Source organism: Rhinolophus sinicus, chromosome 8 (genome assembly GCF_057876585.1).
Source record: "Rhinolophus sinicus isolate RSI-liver-muscle chromosome 8, RSI-T2T, whole genome shotgun sequence".
Classification (NCBI taxonomy): Eukaryota; Metazoa; Chordata; class Mammalia; order Chiroptera; family Rhinolophidae; genus Rhinolophus; species Rhinolophus sinicus.
The window spans coordinates 50,651,229-50,665,794 of record NC_142508.1 but is presented as its reverse complement, the minus strand read 5'-3'; the positions used below and the strand labels follow the sequence as shown (position 1 = coordinate 50,665,794).

Below are 14,566 nucleotides of genomic sequence, written 5' to 3'. Positions count from 1 at the left end.
GAGTGAAATCGTAGGACCGACAGCAGAACTACGTTCACTAGAATATGGACGGAGCACCCACGACAGGCCTTACCTGCGAGGACACGCAGGTGAACTCCAAGCAGGCTTTCTACAGGGACAGGTGTGGGCAGGGGACAGTCCTCGCCTTGCTGTCTGCTTCAGTGCTGCCTGGCGTCCTGCCTGTCTCCCTTTGACCTTAGTAACTATCTGGGAAGACTCTTCATGCCTGGTAGTGCTAACACTCCATCTGAGGCTCCCCTAGGCAGTGAGAACTGCCTGTGCAGCCCAGAACACAGTACCATCCACTCAGGTCTGAGCTGGCGCTTGGACCAAGCCGTCAGAGGCCCCACGCTGCTGCAGCAAGCCCCCATGCTGGCCTGTCAGACCCGATCCCACCCCAGCCCTGTCTCTACGCAGCGTGTGGAGGCAGGGCCCGCCCTGAAGCTCAGTGTTCCCCTACTCTCAAGTCCTTACCACATCCTGCAGGTGCGGGGGTAGTCCTCGTTCCTCGAGCTCACGCCCACTGGCAACACGAATGGCTGCCCCTGCCCGCTCTGGGCAGGCTGCTCCTCTGCAGCCATGGCCCCTCCGTCCCCGGGCTCCCTGCCCTTCTCGGCAGGTGGCCCCGCGCTGGGCTGGGCAGGGGCATGCTGGGGCTCACGGGGGCTATGCCTGCCATGGCCCTCGCCATCCTCGGGCCTGTCTTCCTGCTGCTGCTGCTGCTCCAGGCGCACCTGCTCGCGAACCTCCAGGACAATGCGTGAGAGCTCATTGAAGTTTCGGAGGTTCTCAACGTCTGGCAGCTGGATACGGTGCATGAGGTCGATCTCCACCGTCTGCTGCCCGGCCGGGATGTTGGGGTCACCCTGAGGAGCGTGCAGCAGTCGGCAGGGTGAGATCCACAGGAAAATGCTCTGCGCAGTTCCCAGCCTAGATCCCAACTGCGGCCAGAGAACTTGCTCCCGCTCTCCCAGTGACTTAGTGCTAACTCCTTGTGAAGTAAGAGTTTAGAAGGCCTTAAACAATTGGTGCCTAGAGCAGGAGGCCCCATCTGTGTAGGGATCTTTGAGGACAGGGAACCGCTGCACCCACGAGTGACCTGGTGAGGGCCTGCAGGCACCCAGCATGGCAGCTCATCTGCAAAGACCTCGAGTGGGCACTAGCCTGTGTGACAGTTGAAGAGCTGGGGTTGAGAGAAGTTCGCACCCTCCCAGGGTCAGGCACAGGCGGCAGGCCTGTGATGCCAGCCCAGGTCTGTCTGCCCAGAACGCAGACGCTCCAAAGCCTGAATGCCAGACCAGTCTCCCAGGCGTGCGGTTCTCCAGAGCCAAGGTACACGCCAAAATCCCCAGACCAGAAACTCAGCCCTGCTTCTGGGCTCTCGTTTACAAGGAGCTTTCCCAAAAGCAAAGGGACCCTGGCGGACTGAGGTACAAGAGTAATGCTTTGTGAGGACTAGGAAGTGGCACTGCTTCTTCAGGACGCTTTAGTGCCTCTGCCAGAAACTCACCCCAACACCTATGCAAAGGACAGGTGAGCACAGCGTGAACAGTGGCCCCTGGAGAGGGCAATGCGGGGCCTACTTGTTCAGGACCCGCACTCAGTTCAGCAGCCCTCCAACCGCTTTTAGGAGCCAGAGGCCAGGACAGGCAGTGGGGCCTGTGTGCTAATGTGGGGGATCTCCAATGTGGCAGCCACGGGGTTAACTGGGGAGCTTGTGGAGCCCCAGACCAGCCACACCCCCATTAAATCAGAATCTGTAGGGTGGGGCCGGGGGAATCAGTGAGTTTTCAACCTTCCTGGGGAATTCAGTGTGCTGCCAGGACTGAGAGCTGTGTGGTGACACCACTTCAGACATACTCAACATCCCCTGTGACTCCTGGTTCGGCAGGTCCAGGTGGGGCCCAGTGGAGCTGTGCTGTGGGTCTGGGCCTACTACAGGCAGCCAGGGTGCAGCCCGAGACAGACTGCTCCATGGCCAACCTGCCGAGTCCATGTAGGGCTGGACCTGCCAGGCGGACCTTGGACTCACCGTGATCTTTGTGGCCCTGGCACACTTCCCATGGAAGCTGAGCATGACAATCTCCAGGCCGTGGCTGCCATAGGTGCCCTTGAAGAGGCCCGGCCTGATGAGGTCATCCGGGTGGCTCGGCGGGAGGTAGATGCGGCGGTAGGTCAGGCAGTTGCTGTGGGGGGAGTGGGCAGCATGAGAGCACGGCAGAGCCGCACGGAGGGCAGCAGTGCAGAGCCCACACTCCTCCCTGCTCTGCATGGAGGGCAGGCAGGGCGGCCTAGCATGGCCAGGCCAGTGGGGAGCAGGGACACTCCATGGTCCTGAGCCAGGCTCACCCCCACCCATGTGTGCACGGTACCCTTACACCTTCTCTCATTCCAACAGGGTTTAACAGGGGCTCATGGGTCTCTGCTGGGCACCCCAAGGTGGCTGGAGGGGAGCTCTCAGTGGAGTAAAGGGAATGACACTCCTATTCTGTTATCCTGGGACAGGAACCGGAGGCTGCACAGAGGACATGGCAAAGGGGCTAAACAGGGGCGGCAGGGACAGGCAGAGGGGTGAGAAAGCAGACCTCCCAGGGTGGACATGGGACAACAACCCCGAGGATATGGCACACACACCAGGCCCACTGGAGCATGATGCTGGTAGATGATGATGGCAAATCAGACAGAAAACATACGAGGGGGTGGCGGGGAGGTAGGGATGGGGACTGTGTTCACAGTACCCAGAGAGGGAGATACTGAGTTACAGTACTACCACAGAGAGGGACTGTACTCATAGTACCAAAGACCTGTGCTCATAGCATCCAGAGGGACTGTGCTCACAGTACCCACAGAGAATGGGACTGTGACTGTGCTCACAGTACCCACAGAGGGGGGCTGCACTTACTCATACTGACTGGTGTAGATGAATTTCATCAAGATGAGCTCCTGCATATGCTCATGGAAAATGTCCTCCAGCGTCCGTCCCCATTCTTCCCTCAGCCACGTTCGGAATTCCTTCCAAGAGAACACAGGTCATGAAAACCACCATGACACAGGTATGGAGAGACTGCTGACAGTGATGCTGAGTGGACAAAGCAGCATTGTTACAGCTGTAGACGATGCCCTGGGCACACCTACACTAAAGAAACCCACCTGGGTGGGGGTCTGGAAGCAGGGCTAGGCTGGAGAATGGGGAGCTGCCCGGCATTTGGTCTCCCAGCACCTGACCTCCCTTTCTGTTGAGGAGCGCCACCAACAGAAAGTGAGGGGCTCTCGTCCCTGCTTTCCCAGAGCACATGGGCCCAGACTTCAGGGGAAGCGGCAGGGACATAGGATCCCTTCAGGTGAGGCTGGGGCCACACACCATGTCCAGAGCGCCCAGGGAGCAGCCACAGGAGCCTCACTTCTGTCTACGCTGAGCTGATTCGACACTGCTCAGCCTCTGAGGCTGGTTCTCAGGCTTCTGGGGGAGCAGGAACACAGCAAGGCTCTAGTTAAACCTCACGCTGGTCAAGTTGGCCAGAGCTGCTTTCTGGCTACCAATGAGGAACACCATCGGTGTAGCCAGGATGGCGAGGCTGTGGGTGGATTCTCCTTTCGCAATTGTGCCTCATAGTTACCTTGTATACTCAGTAAATAATGCGTGAAAGGGGAGATATTTTATAAATATTGTGTCCCCAAAGCTCAATAATTCATTATGGAATCAAACAATGTGATGGATATTTAGTGCTAATAACTTGATTCTGCACATTTAACTTAATTAATCCACAGTTCTGCATTTCTAGCTTAACATACATAGTGTTTCTAATGATTATCTAGAATTAGCTCTACAAATTAAAGCAAAAGCAATTTACCAAAAATAAAAAAAGATCTACAATCTGTCAACTGCTTTAATATGCCCAAACTCCCGCCAAGAACAGAAATCACTAGTGACTGAACTAAACAACTATTAGAACTACAAAGTCAATATATAAAATCAACTGAATTTTTATACACTAGCAGCACAAAATTGGAAAATAAAAATATTAAATCCTATTTGCAACAGCCTCAAAAAATAAAAAAAATTTAAAAACCACAGGAGCTGGGAATAAATATTACGAAATATGTGTGAGCCCTCCACTCTGGAAACCCCAAGACTCTGCTGAAAGGAAGTCAAGAGGCCTAATAATAGTCAGGGGTGTCTATGGACTGGAAGATTCAGTGTTAAGTCAATAACACTCCAAATTGATCTACAGGTTCAATGTCAGTCATAATCCCACCAGGCTAGATTTTCTATAGAAATCAACAAGCTGATTTTGAAATTCATAGGGAAATGAAAGTAATCTAGAATATTCAAAGCAATCTTGCAAAAGGACAAAGCTGGAGGACGCACACTCACTCACGTTATGACTTACTGTAAAGCTACAGTAATCAAGACGGTGATATGAGCATAAGGATGAACAAATATATCAACGCAACTAAACAGGGAGCCTGGAAACAGACCCACATTTACCTGGTCAGCTGATTCTCAACAAAGGTCCCTAACCCACCCTATGGGGAAAGGAAAGTCTTTTCCACAAATGGTGCTTGAACAACTATACATCCATATGAAGAAAAAGAAACACGATCCCTATCTCACACCACACATAAGATGTAATTCAAGATGGGTCACAGACCTAAACATCATGTGAAGCCATCACACTTCAAAGAGAGAGAGAGACTCTTTGAAACTTGGCAAAATTTTGTAGGACCGAAAACGATAACCATAAAAGAAAAAAACTGACAAATTACGAGTTCACGGAAGTCAAAACCTTCCATTTAAATGGCTGAACCTGTGGAGGAAAGGCCCTAAAAAAACCAAACAGATAAATAACATAAAAATGGAAGTGAATGTAATGAACAAGGATTTCAATGTTGCCATGGTGAATAATCAGACTTGAGCTAAATACCAGGAAGAAGATGGCTTGTGAACAGTCATAATCTTATTTACTTTGCATGAAAAGGTCAAAGTCATTAGAAATACCAACCAGACCCAATTACTCAGAACCAAGAACTTTGAGATACATATGTTCATTATGAAATAATCTTATAAGATATGTACACACAAGGAAAAACACAGGGGCCTAGAACATGAAAGACAGGAATAACTAACATTTATCCAGGGCTGGCTCACCATGCTGGCACTATACAATCATCATTTTCATCAGCACAAAAGTCTAGGAGACAGATGCGTGCTAACATTGTCCTGTTCTACAGAGGTTTGGGGCTTGTAAATGTAGAGAAACCTTTCCCCAGTCACCCACCTAGTAAGTGCCAGAATCAGAGCTAACACCAGGGCTGGCAGGGATTTGGGAGGCAGGGCTCACCTGCCCTGGTAGGGTGTACCCGGGGCCCAGCAAACTTGACAACATGTAACAAGAATTTGGAACCTCTTCAGGGTCTTTTACCCGGCAATTCCATTTCTGAGTGATCCAAACTCCAGGTTAGGTTTTTGCACCGAGTTCAGAGTGGGGTTACAGTGATAACACTTGGCCTCGTCCTGGGAAGCTCCAGCCAGGCCTGGTGCTAAATCATTCACATGTGGGGTCCTACTCAATCCTCCAAAGTCACTTGGGGTCCGCAGGTAATAGTATGGCCCCATTTCACAGATAAGGACTGAGGCTCCCAGAGGGTAAGTCACTCAAGCACCTGGTCAGGAGGGTAATAGGGGAAACCTGAACATCTGAGCGCAAACCCTATGTCCAACTACAGAATGGTTACATCTGATTACACTGCAGCAAGATGATGGAGCTTGTAAAGGGTTCTAATGAGATTGGAAAATAGCTGTGGCATAACAGTTATGCTACAAAAAAATCCAACTTAGATCGAGTGAGATTGTAATTACATCAGAAATGCCTAAAAAACATAAAGGGAGGCTGGAGAACGGGCACGGAGACGGCTCCTTGGTGGGGCCGTATCAGCACTCTTTCCTCCAGATTCTGATGGTTTTGTATCTAATGATGATAAGGTCTCATTTCAGTAATGGGTGATTATTCCCCATTTTTGTTCCTCCTTGCATCCCCCACATTTCTAGAAGCCTCAGGTTGGGCGGGGGGGGCCAGGACAGGCAGGGACAAGGAAGGAGGGTGGTGGCTAGGCTAGAGCCGTCATCTGTGAAGACAAGCCAAGCCGCGTCTGCATGGGGGTCAGAGTCTGGGGCAGCCCGAGGGCTGTTCAGAGGGACCCAGAAGATGCTGCTGCAATTTTTGGAGCATATGGGAGGGTCACATGGGCGGTGCCATTGAGGCTCGGGCTGAGGACCCTGCAGCCCTGAGGTACCAGGTCACACCATAGGACAGCCTGGACTTGGCCTTTGTAGGTGTGCAACGTTGGCAGAAATCCTGGGACTAGAGTTTGCATGCAAGGAAGTGGGAGGGCTGGCAAGCCCTATGGATATCATTTATTAACAAATGGCTCTGCAGGGCTGGCTTCTGGTGTTGATGAAGGGCTGGGGGAGGACGACTCACTGGTTCCTTCATGAGCAGGATGCTAAAACGGGTCATGAGCTAGCCGGAGCCATCAAAGACTCAGAAACAGGCTGAGAAATGCACACCCAACAAATACACAGAAGCTGTCATGAGTGTTCTACATTTTATTTTATTATTATTATTATTGTTATTTTTCTTCCTTTTTTAACAGGGGAATACTAGGAAACAGCATGCCCTTCCAGGATGTCAAGTCGTTGTGGGTTTTCTTCCAATCTAGTTGTGGGGGTGGGGGAGGGGACGCAGCTCAGCACCAAGCCAAGGGGTTGTTTTCAATCTAGTTGTGGAGGGTGCTGCCCATCGGCCCATGCAGGACCCGAACCAGCGACCCCAGTGCCACAAGCACTGCGCTCCAAACAACTGAGCCATCTGGCCACCCCCAAGTGTTCTATATTTTAAAAGCTCAAGTTTTTCTTAAGAATATTTTGAAATGACAATATGACTTAGGTCCTCAAAAAAACTAAAACTCAAAGACAAGTAAAATTATACTCGTGCAAACAAAAGGAAGCACAAAGAAATTCCTGGGTGTGGCTGATCCACTGTGCGGCCTGGTCTGGGAATCTCAACCACCAGGTCCGAGTACAGCTCTCTGGTCTCCCTGCAACTCCCTTCCAAGAAACCTGTACAGCACACAGGTGATCTCCCCAAAGGGGCAAAGGAGAACTAACTAGAGAAAATGATTTCCTTTTGGTCATTCATTCTGAGGGGTGGCAGGAAACAAAAACTCATGCTCACATCCACACATTCACACAAGGCATTTCTGACATTTCTGAATGTGTGAATTCACACATTCACATTTCTGACAAAATGGTCAGACACATTTTCTGTGCCAACAACAGGACAATGAAAAAGGAGAGGGCCCTCTTGTTGGTAGCACGCCAGCAATGTCAAACCATGCAACCTCATGTCTGCTCTACATGCACAGAAGGGGCACGGCTTACCTCTTGCCTCCCACCAGACATTCTGTGATGGTCCGTCTGGTTGCACTTGGTGGAGAACTCGTCCTTCTTCACAATCTTGAGTGTTCATGACAAAGGAAGGAGGGGAATGAGTCAGTCATGACACCCCCCCCCCCGCCCCAGACAATGAGCTCCTACTCACTGATGTACCTGCTCATCTACAGAAGCCTGAGATGCCACCAAATCATGGCAGTCCGCAGAAGGGAGCTCAGAACCACTCTGAACACATACTCCCTTCTCAGAGGAGGGGCGCATCCAAGAGAGGTGTTTGCACTTTCCCAGGGGGATTCTCAGAGCAGCAAAATGGGGCTGTCGTTTCAGTGTTAGCTAACACACTTGCCAGAACAATATCACCGTGTCTTATTCCAAGCTGATCTTACAAGGAGGTTTTGAAAAAGGAACAGTGGGGAATTGGGATTGAAAGAACAAATGCTTTTAACTAGACAAAGAACCGGCGGAGGGTTCCAGCAAGTGATCCTTTGGGGAGTCACATTACAGCACCATAGCATTAACAATACATAGAAGAAGTGGGGGTGGAGTCCCCGTTTCCTCCCGTTTCCCCTGATCTGTATAAGCACAGGCTTGTAGCTAGGAATTCGGCTGGCACCAGGAGTGGGAAGAGCGGAGGACATCTCGCCTCTCGGCTGCACACCGCGGCTGTGTCCAAGGCGGCCCTCAGCACACTCACCTGGACGTGGCCATTGTGCGGCCCTCTGTGGCCATACATGCACTCCACCGTGGCAGACTTCCTCTCCATCAGGTGGATTCGAAACAAGGGTTTGAATCGCATGGGGTCATCCACGTGAGGATCGTGGGGAGGTAGGTACATCCAACCGATAATGAACAAGCCGTCCACCTGCAGCAAGGAGAAAGGGCACACGTCCACATGTTGGTCCACAGTGACCACCCACGTCTCCACGCTCCAGTCCCACGCAGAACCTCAGGGCCAGGGGACACTGTGATGCCCGATCTAGCACATGGGGACAAGCACAGCCCTGCCCTCCAAGCACTTGTAAACTAGAAAGGAAAACATGGTGACTAGAGTGGATAACACTGTAATACCTGTATCACTGAAATTTGCTATTAGAACGTAAACATTCTCATAAAAAAAAAAAAGGATAAAAATGTGAGATGATGGATATGTTAATTAACTAGATGTGGGAATCTTTTCGCAGTGTGTACTATACCAAATCACCACGGTGTGCACTTTATATATCTTACAATTTTATTTGTCAATTATACCTAATAAAGCTGAAAAAATTAATTTTTTCATATAGAAAAAAAGTAGTTAGACCTGAATCCAAGAAAGCGTTTCAGAGAACTTCCAGCTTTCAAATGGGGGTGTAGGATAACCTAAATGACATGAGAGAGCAAGCAGAATAATCCGGAAAGTTGGACACCCAATAGGGCAACTGACCTGAGAAAACATGGGGGTGCTGCTTTCAGCAGGAGAGACTCATGAGGCAAAACAAGTGAATGCAACGTGAGGACCCGGTTTAGGTCATGATTTGAACGAACCAGCTGTCAAAAGCAGTTTTGAGGACAATCAGGGAACCTTACATATAGACTGGGTCTCAGGTCAGTCATATCAAGGGATTACTAGCACTTTTGTAAAGTATGATAAGCACGTGGTGGATATATAGGAAAACACCCACGTTTTTAGAAATCCACACTGAAGTACAAACATGAAATGCCACAGGCCTGGGATTTCCTTTAAAATGCCTGAAAAGAAAATGCCAAGGGGGGGAGACAGATGCCCCAAACTTGGCGCATGATCGGTAACTGCTGAATCCAGGTGGCGGCATCCGTAGGAGTTCACGCCATCACTCCTGCTATTCCTGTGTGTGTGTGAGCCGGTGAGTGACAGAAAGTGATGGAGCTCAGATCAAAGGGCAACGCGGTTCCCACACACTGGCGCTCAGCACGAGGGCACACATGTCCTCAGTGGCGGGACAGGGACGGCCTCGGAAGCCCCATTTGGGATGACCCAGCAGCCGCTCCTGCCTTCTCAGGAGAGCCTGGATCCACAGCTTCTAGCTCAGCGACAGAGGAAGGCAGAATTTAATCATTTCTGTGGCTAATTGGTCTGAGATAAGAGCCAGTTGCCGTTGTTCAGTCATGGGCTCCATTTTCCTCTAATTATCTCCTGCTTTCAGAAGCTGGATTTTTTTTTTTTTTCTTTTACTCTATTACTCACTGCCAGTAAGAAAAACAATTATCACCCTCCCTAACTAAAAGGAAAGAAATCTGCCCACGCTGGGAACTGTCTGGCTTGTCCCTGAGAGAATGTTCTAAAAGCAAGGCTTTTCCCCAGTGATATTCAACATATGTAAAGCATGTTTCTTAATGAATGTTTCCCCCAAATATGAACACTACAAAGCAGTATTTATCCCTGCCCCAATCCCCACCTGGTGAGCAAAATACACGGAGTGACAGAGTAACCAGTCACCAGGTAGCCCTTCTGGACCAGGCTCGGAAAAGCCACACGGAGGCTGTCCAGGGGCCCCAGCGGCCACGGCCAAGCAGACCCACCACCGTTACAGGATGTGCTGGTCCCCTGGACTCGGGCTTCGGGAGGGTGCCAGCGAGAGAGAGGCAGGATCAGGACGCCAGTGCTCCCCAGGGGGCACTGACTTTGTGTTCACTGCAGCATCCGTACAGCGACCCTGGGGTCCAGGCAGCTGCACAGAGCTCAGCATAACAGTATAACTGCATACACCCGGCCCTGGGGCTTCTGCCTGAGTGGTGCTGTTCAGAGCACATGCAAGCCTCGGTGGGGAGACAGCTGCTCTGCAGAGAACCAGTGAGGGCCGAAAAAGGTAACCCGAGGAGAAGTTCCTTGTGATTCATGTCAGAGAGAAAACAGCTGACGTGCCCCCAGCAGAAAAGGCACTAAGTTCCGTCCGCAGGGCAGCAGTACTGACTTCACAGGAATCCACGCGCAGTGCCCTTGGACTTACCACCACATTCAGCAGTCCTCCGTAAGGTCCGATATCGGGCTGCCACAACCCCAAAATGTGTCTGTATCGGTGGAGCACTACAGGAAGAGAGAAAGAGCAGGTCTTCCTTTTAGAGGCAACCAGCCTTCACTTTATAGTAAATCAGAGGAAAGGGTACGAGGAGGGAGAATTATGAAGACATTACGAAGGTTTGTGACAGAGCCTTGTAAACAAATGTGGACGTAAGCAAATCTTACCTACCAGTTTCGAAAGAATTCTAAGATGAAAATGTCTTGGAAAAACATCATAAAACAGACAACTGGGTCATTTTGAACCCCAGCTTCTACACGAGCAGCTCCAATGACAAGGGACTGCTGTCTTGCAAGACAGACTGAGCGCCCCTGGAAAGTGAGGAGCCTCCCGCCCGCTTACACAGCCGAGGAGACGCGGCATTCTTTACCAGGTGGGGGCAGAGTCCAAACCGTCGTGGGACTGTAGATTAAGAAGTTGGGTCATCTTCCTTTTTTTAAGAAAACCACGCTTCTGCACTTTATTTCAAAAGTAATGCATACATATTCATTGAAGACAGCTGGAGAAAAGGAAAGCCAGTGCCAACCTGAAGTCCCACGACACAGAGATGGTAAACATTTTGGAAAATCTCCTTCACTTGATCTCCTTTGCACATGTATTTGTGAACAAATGAGTGGATGGATGATGAATGGGCGACAGACTCCTGGAGGCCCCTGACTGCCAGGTGCAGGGCCTGGGGTCTCTCTGCAGGGAGTATGTGCTGGTTAATTTTATATGCCAACTGGACTGGGCCAGGGGGTGCCCAGACATTTGGTCAAACATGATTCTGGCCAAATTTGGTCAGATCATTTGACAACTACGATTCTGGGTGTCTGTGAGGATTTCTGCAGGAGACGAACATTTCAGTCAGTGAACTGAGTGAAACAGATTGCCCTGCCCCCTGTGATGGGCCTCATCCAATCAGATGAAGGCCCGAATAGAAAGCTGACCTCCCCACCAGAAAGAGGGAACTCCTCCTGCCTGGCTGCGAGAGCTGAGTCATGTTTTTTTCAAACTTTGAACTCTAACCAAAACATGGGCTCGTCCTGAATAAAATAAAAGGCCAAGCCTCCCAGGAATGAGGGGGAATTTCCTCCTGCCTGACGGCCTTGAGCTGGGTCATTGGTCAGAAGTGGCCTACCCATCTCCTCACCATGTGGTGAGCAATGTGCTACCAAATCCCTCGTAGCTACTAGAGGAACCTGGAGTGCTGCCAGAATCCTAGGTTAGGACCTCAAAACCCAGAGCCCTCGGGTTACACAAAGAGCTATTTGTAAGTTCAAAGTGCGCTCTGACAGCCGCCACCAATTCGCACACAAGGACATGTGTTAGATACGTCATAAGGACATGCATCCCCCATGATGCTCACAATGTCGGACAGACACAGGTTATCAAGAATATCAGACAACATATGGCCTGCTGTTGAGAAAAATATTAATAAACAAACGTGACAACAAAAGCAGCTCATCTGAGGCCACAAAGCTCCTACCAGTCAGAATCTGTAGTCTTAGATGAGGCTGACTTGCTGCTCTCGGGGACAGCATCCTGTCCTCAAGATTGGTGGCCCTTTCTGGTCCAACAAAACACGGCCCAGAGGGTTTCAAGAGACCAGGAGAACACAAGTTCTCAACAGCTCCAGGAAGAGTGCGAGTGGATGAGGGACACAGAAACAGTGCCAAGCACCTCACAAGCCATTCATCATCGCAGACTTTTCTGGAAGGGCTGACGGCTACCGTTAGAGAAAAAATTCTGAGCTGCCCTCCATTAGAACACACTAGGAGCCCTGGAATACTGTACACCTGGGCAGAGGTTTCAAATTAGGGTTGAAATGACTTTCCTTTTTTCATGCATGTGAACTTTTCTCCTGATAGGCATGGAGGTCACAGAACACTCACAGTTGAAATATGTCCACAGAAAAATGCAACCAATGCTTACACGTGGTTACTTCCATTGCATTTTTTGGATCTTCTAAGTTTTCTATAATGACTACTGTATTTTTATAACTACACTCAAACCTTACAGGGGATGGCAGTCTCCAATTAGAACAAGCCTGTTCTACGCTGTCAGCTACCAGCAGCTGGGAGACATCACAACATGTGGCTAAAAAGTCCAGATGCTCCGGAAGTCACCTCCTGGACGCGTGGTGAAAAGCCTGGACTCATGACTCTTCCTTATAAGCTACAAAACTTCTGACCACCCCTTGGGGATAAAAAGAACACACCCCCAACATAACTCCAGGCCCAGCCATGGAGCCTCCCAGAGGTAGGTCAGAATTTCTTGATCTCACATATAAATTCAGACAGATTGTTATTCTAGAAGAATCCCGTGACAGATGCATGAAGTAATGAGCCTTTAAGTGCTTGTCCATTTGTATTTTAAAGCCCACGCCAGGCTCTTTCCATCAGCATAGCCATGGCGATGGATCAACTGTTCTCATCAGTAAGCACTACGTCATAGCCTCTCCCACAGGCCTGGAAGAAGGTTCCTTTTCTCACTGACTGCTAAGCAGGGAGGGTGAGTCAGTCTTTGACAAAATGTTCTAGACAGACTACTTCCAAGAGGGTTTGGAAAACAGAATTCATGCCTTCAGACGTGGCCCGCCCCACCCCCTTGGCGCCCAACCACAGCGCCCCCAGCCCCTCCTGACTGCTCACACATACTCCTGACAAGACTCCCTCACCACCAGTCTTCACTTGAGCAGTTCCTCTCTGGGCCTAATGACACAAGCACTGGGGGTGGTGTTAGCGTCGTGCACAGTGCTGAGACACCACCCCAAAGCACGCTGACAAGTCCTAGCATCTCCGCACTGACTCCAGGATGGCCCCCTAAGCAAACCAGTACCAGCGAACATACTGCCCACATGTCCAGAGCCTGGCAGGGGATAGGAGAAATTCCATAAATGACTATTCCTTCTGTTCCAAGTAGGTTTCGTTAGAAATTGTGCACTTATAAGACTCAGAAGTGGGTCTGCTCCACACAGGTGATGCTGACACAGGGCATGCTCAGTGGGGCGGGAGTAGTAGCAAGTAGTGGGGGTGTCCCTGTGCTTCCACAAACATACAAACGGCTTTCAGCATAAGGAGATGTTTCTAACACCTTTCTTGACAACTATAATTCACACTCTCCCTCTCAGCTCAACCTAATAAAAAGCGGAGATAGCCTTAATCAGTGTGGAACACGGCTTCGGAAAATTTCCAGAGCCAATCAAAAGAGGAATCAGGTTCTAAATAGTCACCTGTTTCTACATACTTTTGTCTAGTGCAGGTATATGTGCATGTCGTGTTTTAAAATTCATGTATGCTGTCAAAACGTGATTGACTAACGAAGCCTAGAAATAAACCACTTGCAATAGAAAGGTTTTAAGGCTTCTTTCTACTCTCTCTTCTCAGCCTCAATAAACGATAAGTGTTAAAACGTACACCAACAAAGTGATCTCGCTGGGACGACCCCAAAACCCAAGATGCTGCGGAAACCTGGCCCCTGTGTACAGCTGCCCAGACCACCACTCAGTTGTGATCCTGGCTATTGCCGAGCCACAGAGAACACTGTGGAAAGGTGAAAAGACAGCTCAAAAAGCCAAGGAGATGAGCTCGCACTTCGTACCAAAGCACCCACGTGCTGAATGAGGGGTCCCTCTCCATGCAGCTGCTCGCCGTGCTCCCCCGCCAAAGCCAACGCCAAAGCAGCAGGAGGTACGTACGGCAGGTGTACACATCTCTGTACTCCATGTGCTCGTAATCGGGAAGAATTTTCATGAAACGTCCCGACTTCACGCGAGGGTTTATACCTGAACAGACACAGTAGGGAAAGGGCTAAGGATGATTCCGCTTTCACGACGGTATAAACAGTTTTCATATGACTCAGCACCCTCTCCCTCACCGCCATCACACACGTCCCTTACCTACTCAACCCCGGGTACCTTGGGAGGCAAGCACTCGCCAAAGATGAGAGGCCTGGCTGGAAAGAAAATGTTGGGACATCTCTTCTTTTTACTCAATGGATTCACATCAGAAACTCATGATGGCGGGCAAGCTCCGGACACTGTGCTCACTCGACTCCCTTGAATGCCACATCAACAGAGCTCACTGAGGTGGGAGAG

General features: G+C 50.1%; 1 protein-coding gene across 5 annotated transcripts in view; it reads right to left on the bottom strand.

Annotated features, from left to right (window-relative positions):
• Positions 1-14,566, bottom strand: part of FBXO31 (F-box protein 31) — a 34,595-nt gene that overhangs the window by 2,693 nt on the left and 17,336 nt on the right. For 2 of the 5 annotated variants that reach the window (XM_074314469.2, XM_074314472.2), the window contains 7 exons: positions 14,168-14,254; positions 10,420-10,496; positions 8,148-8,315; positions 7,442-7,516; positions 2,903-3,012; positions 2,033-2,186; positions 475-866 (listed from right to left, as the gene is read on the bottom strand). In XM_074314469.2, the coding sequence (XP_074170570.1) occupies positions 475-866; positions 2,033-2,186; positions 2,903-3,012; positions 7,442-7,516; positions 8,148-8,315; positions 10,420-10,496; positions 14,168-14,254 (1,063 nt within the window). Of the gene's footprint in view, positions 1-474; positions 867-2,032; positions 2,187-2,902; positions 3,013-7,441; positions 7,517-8,147; positions 8,316-10,419; positions 10,497-14,070; positions 14,255-14,566 lie in introns of all 5 variants that reach the window. The other 3 variants (XM_074314470.2, XM_074314473.2, XM_074314471.2) reach the window with 2 other exon arrangements.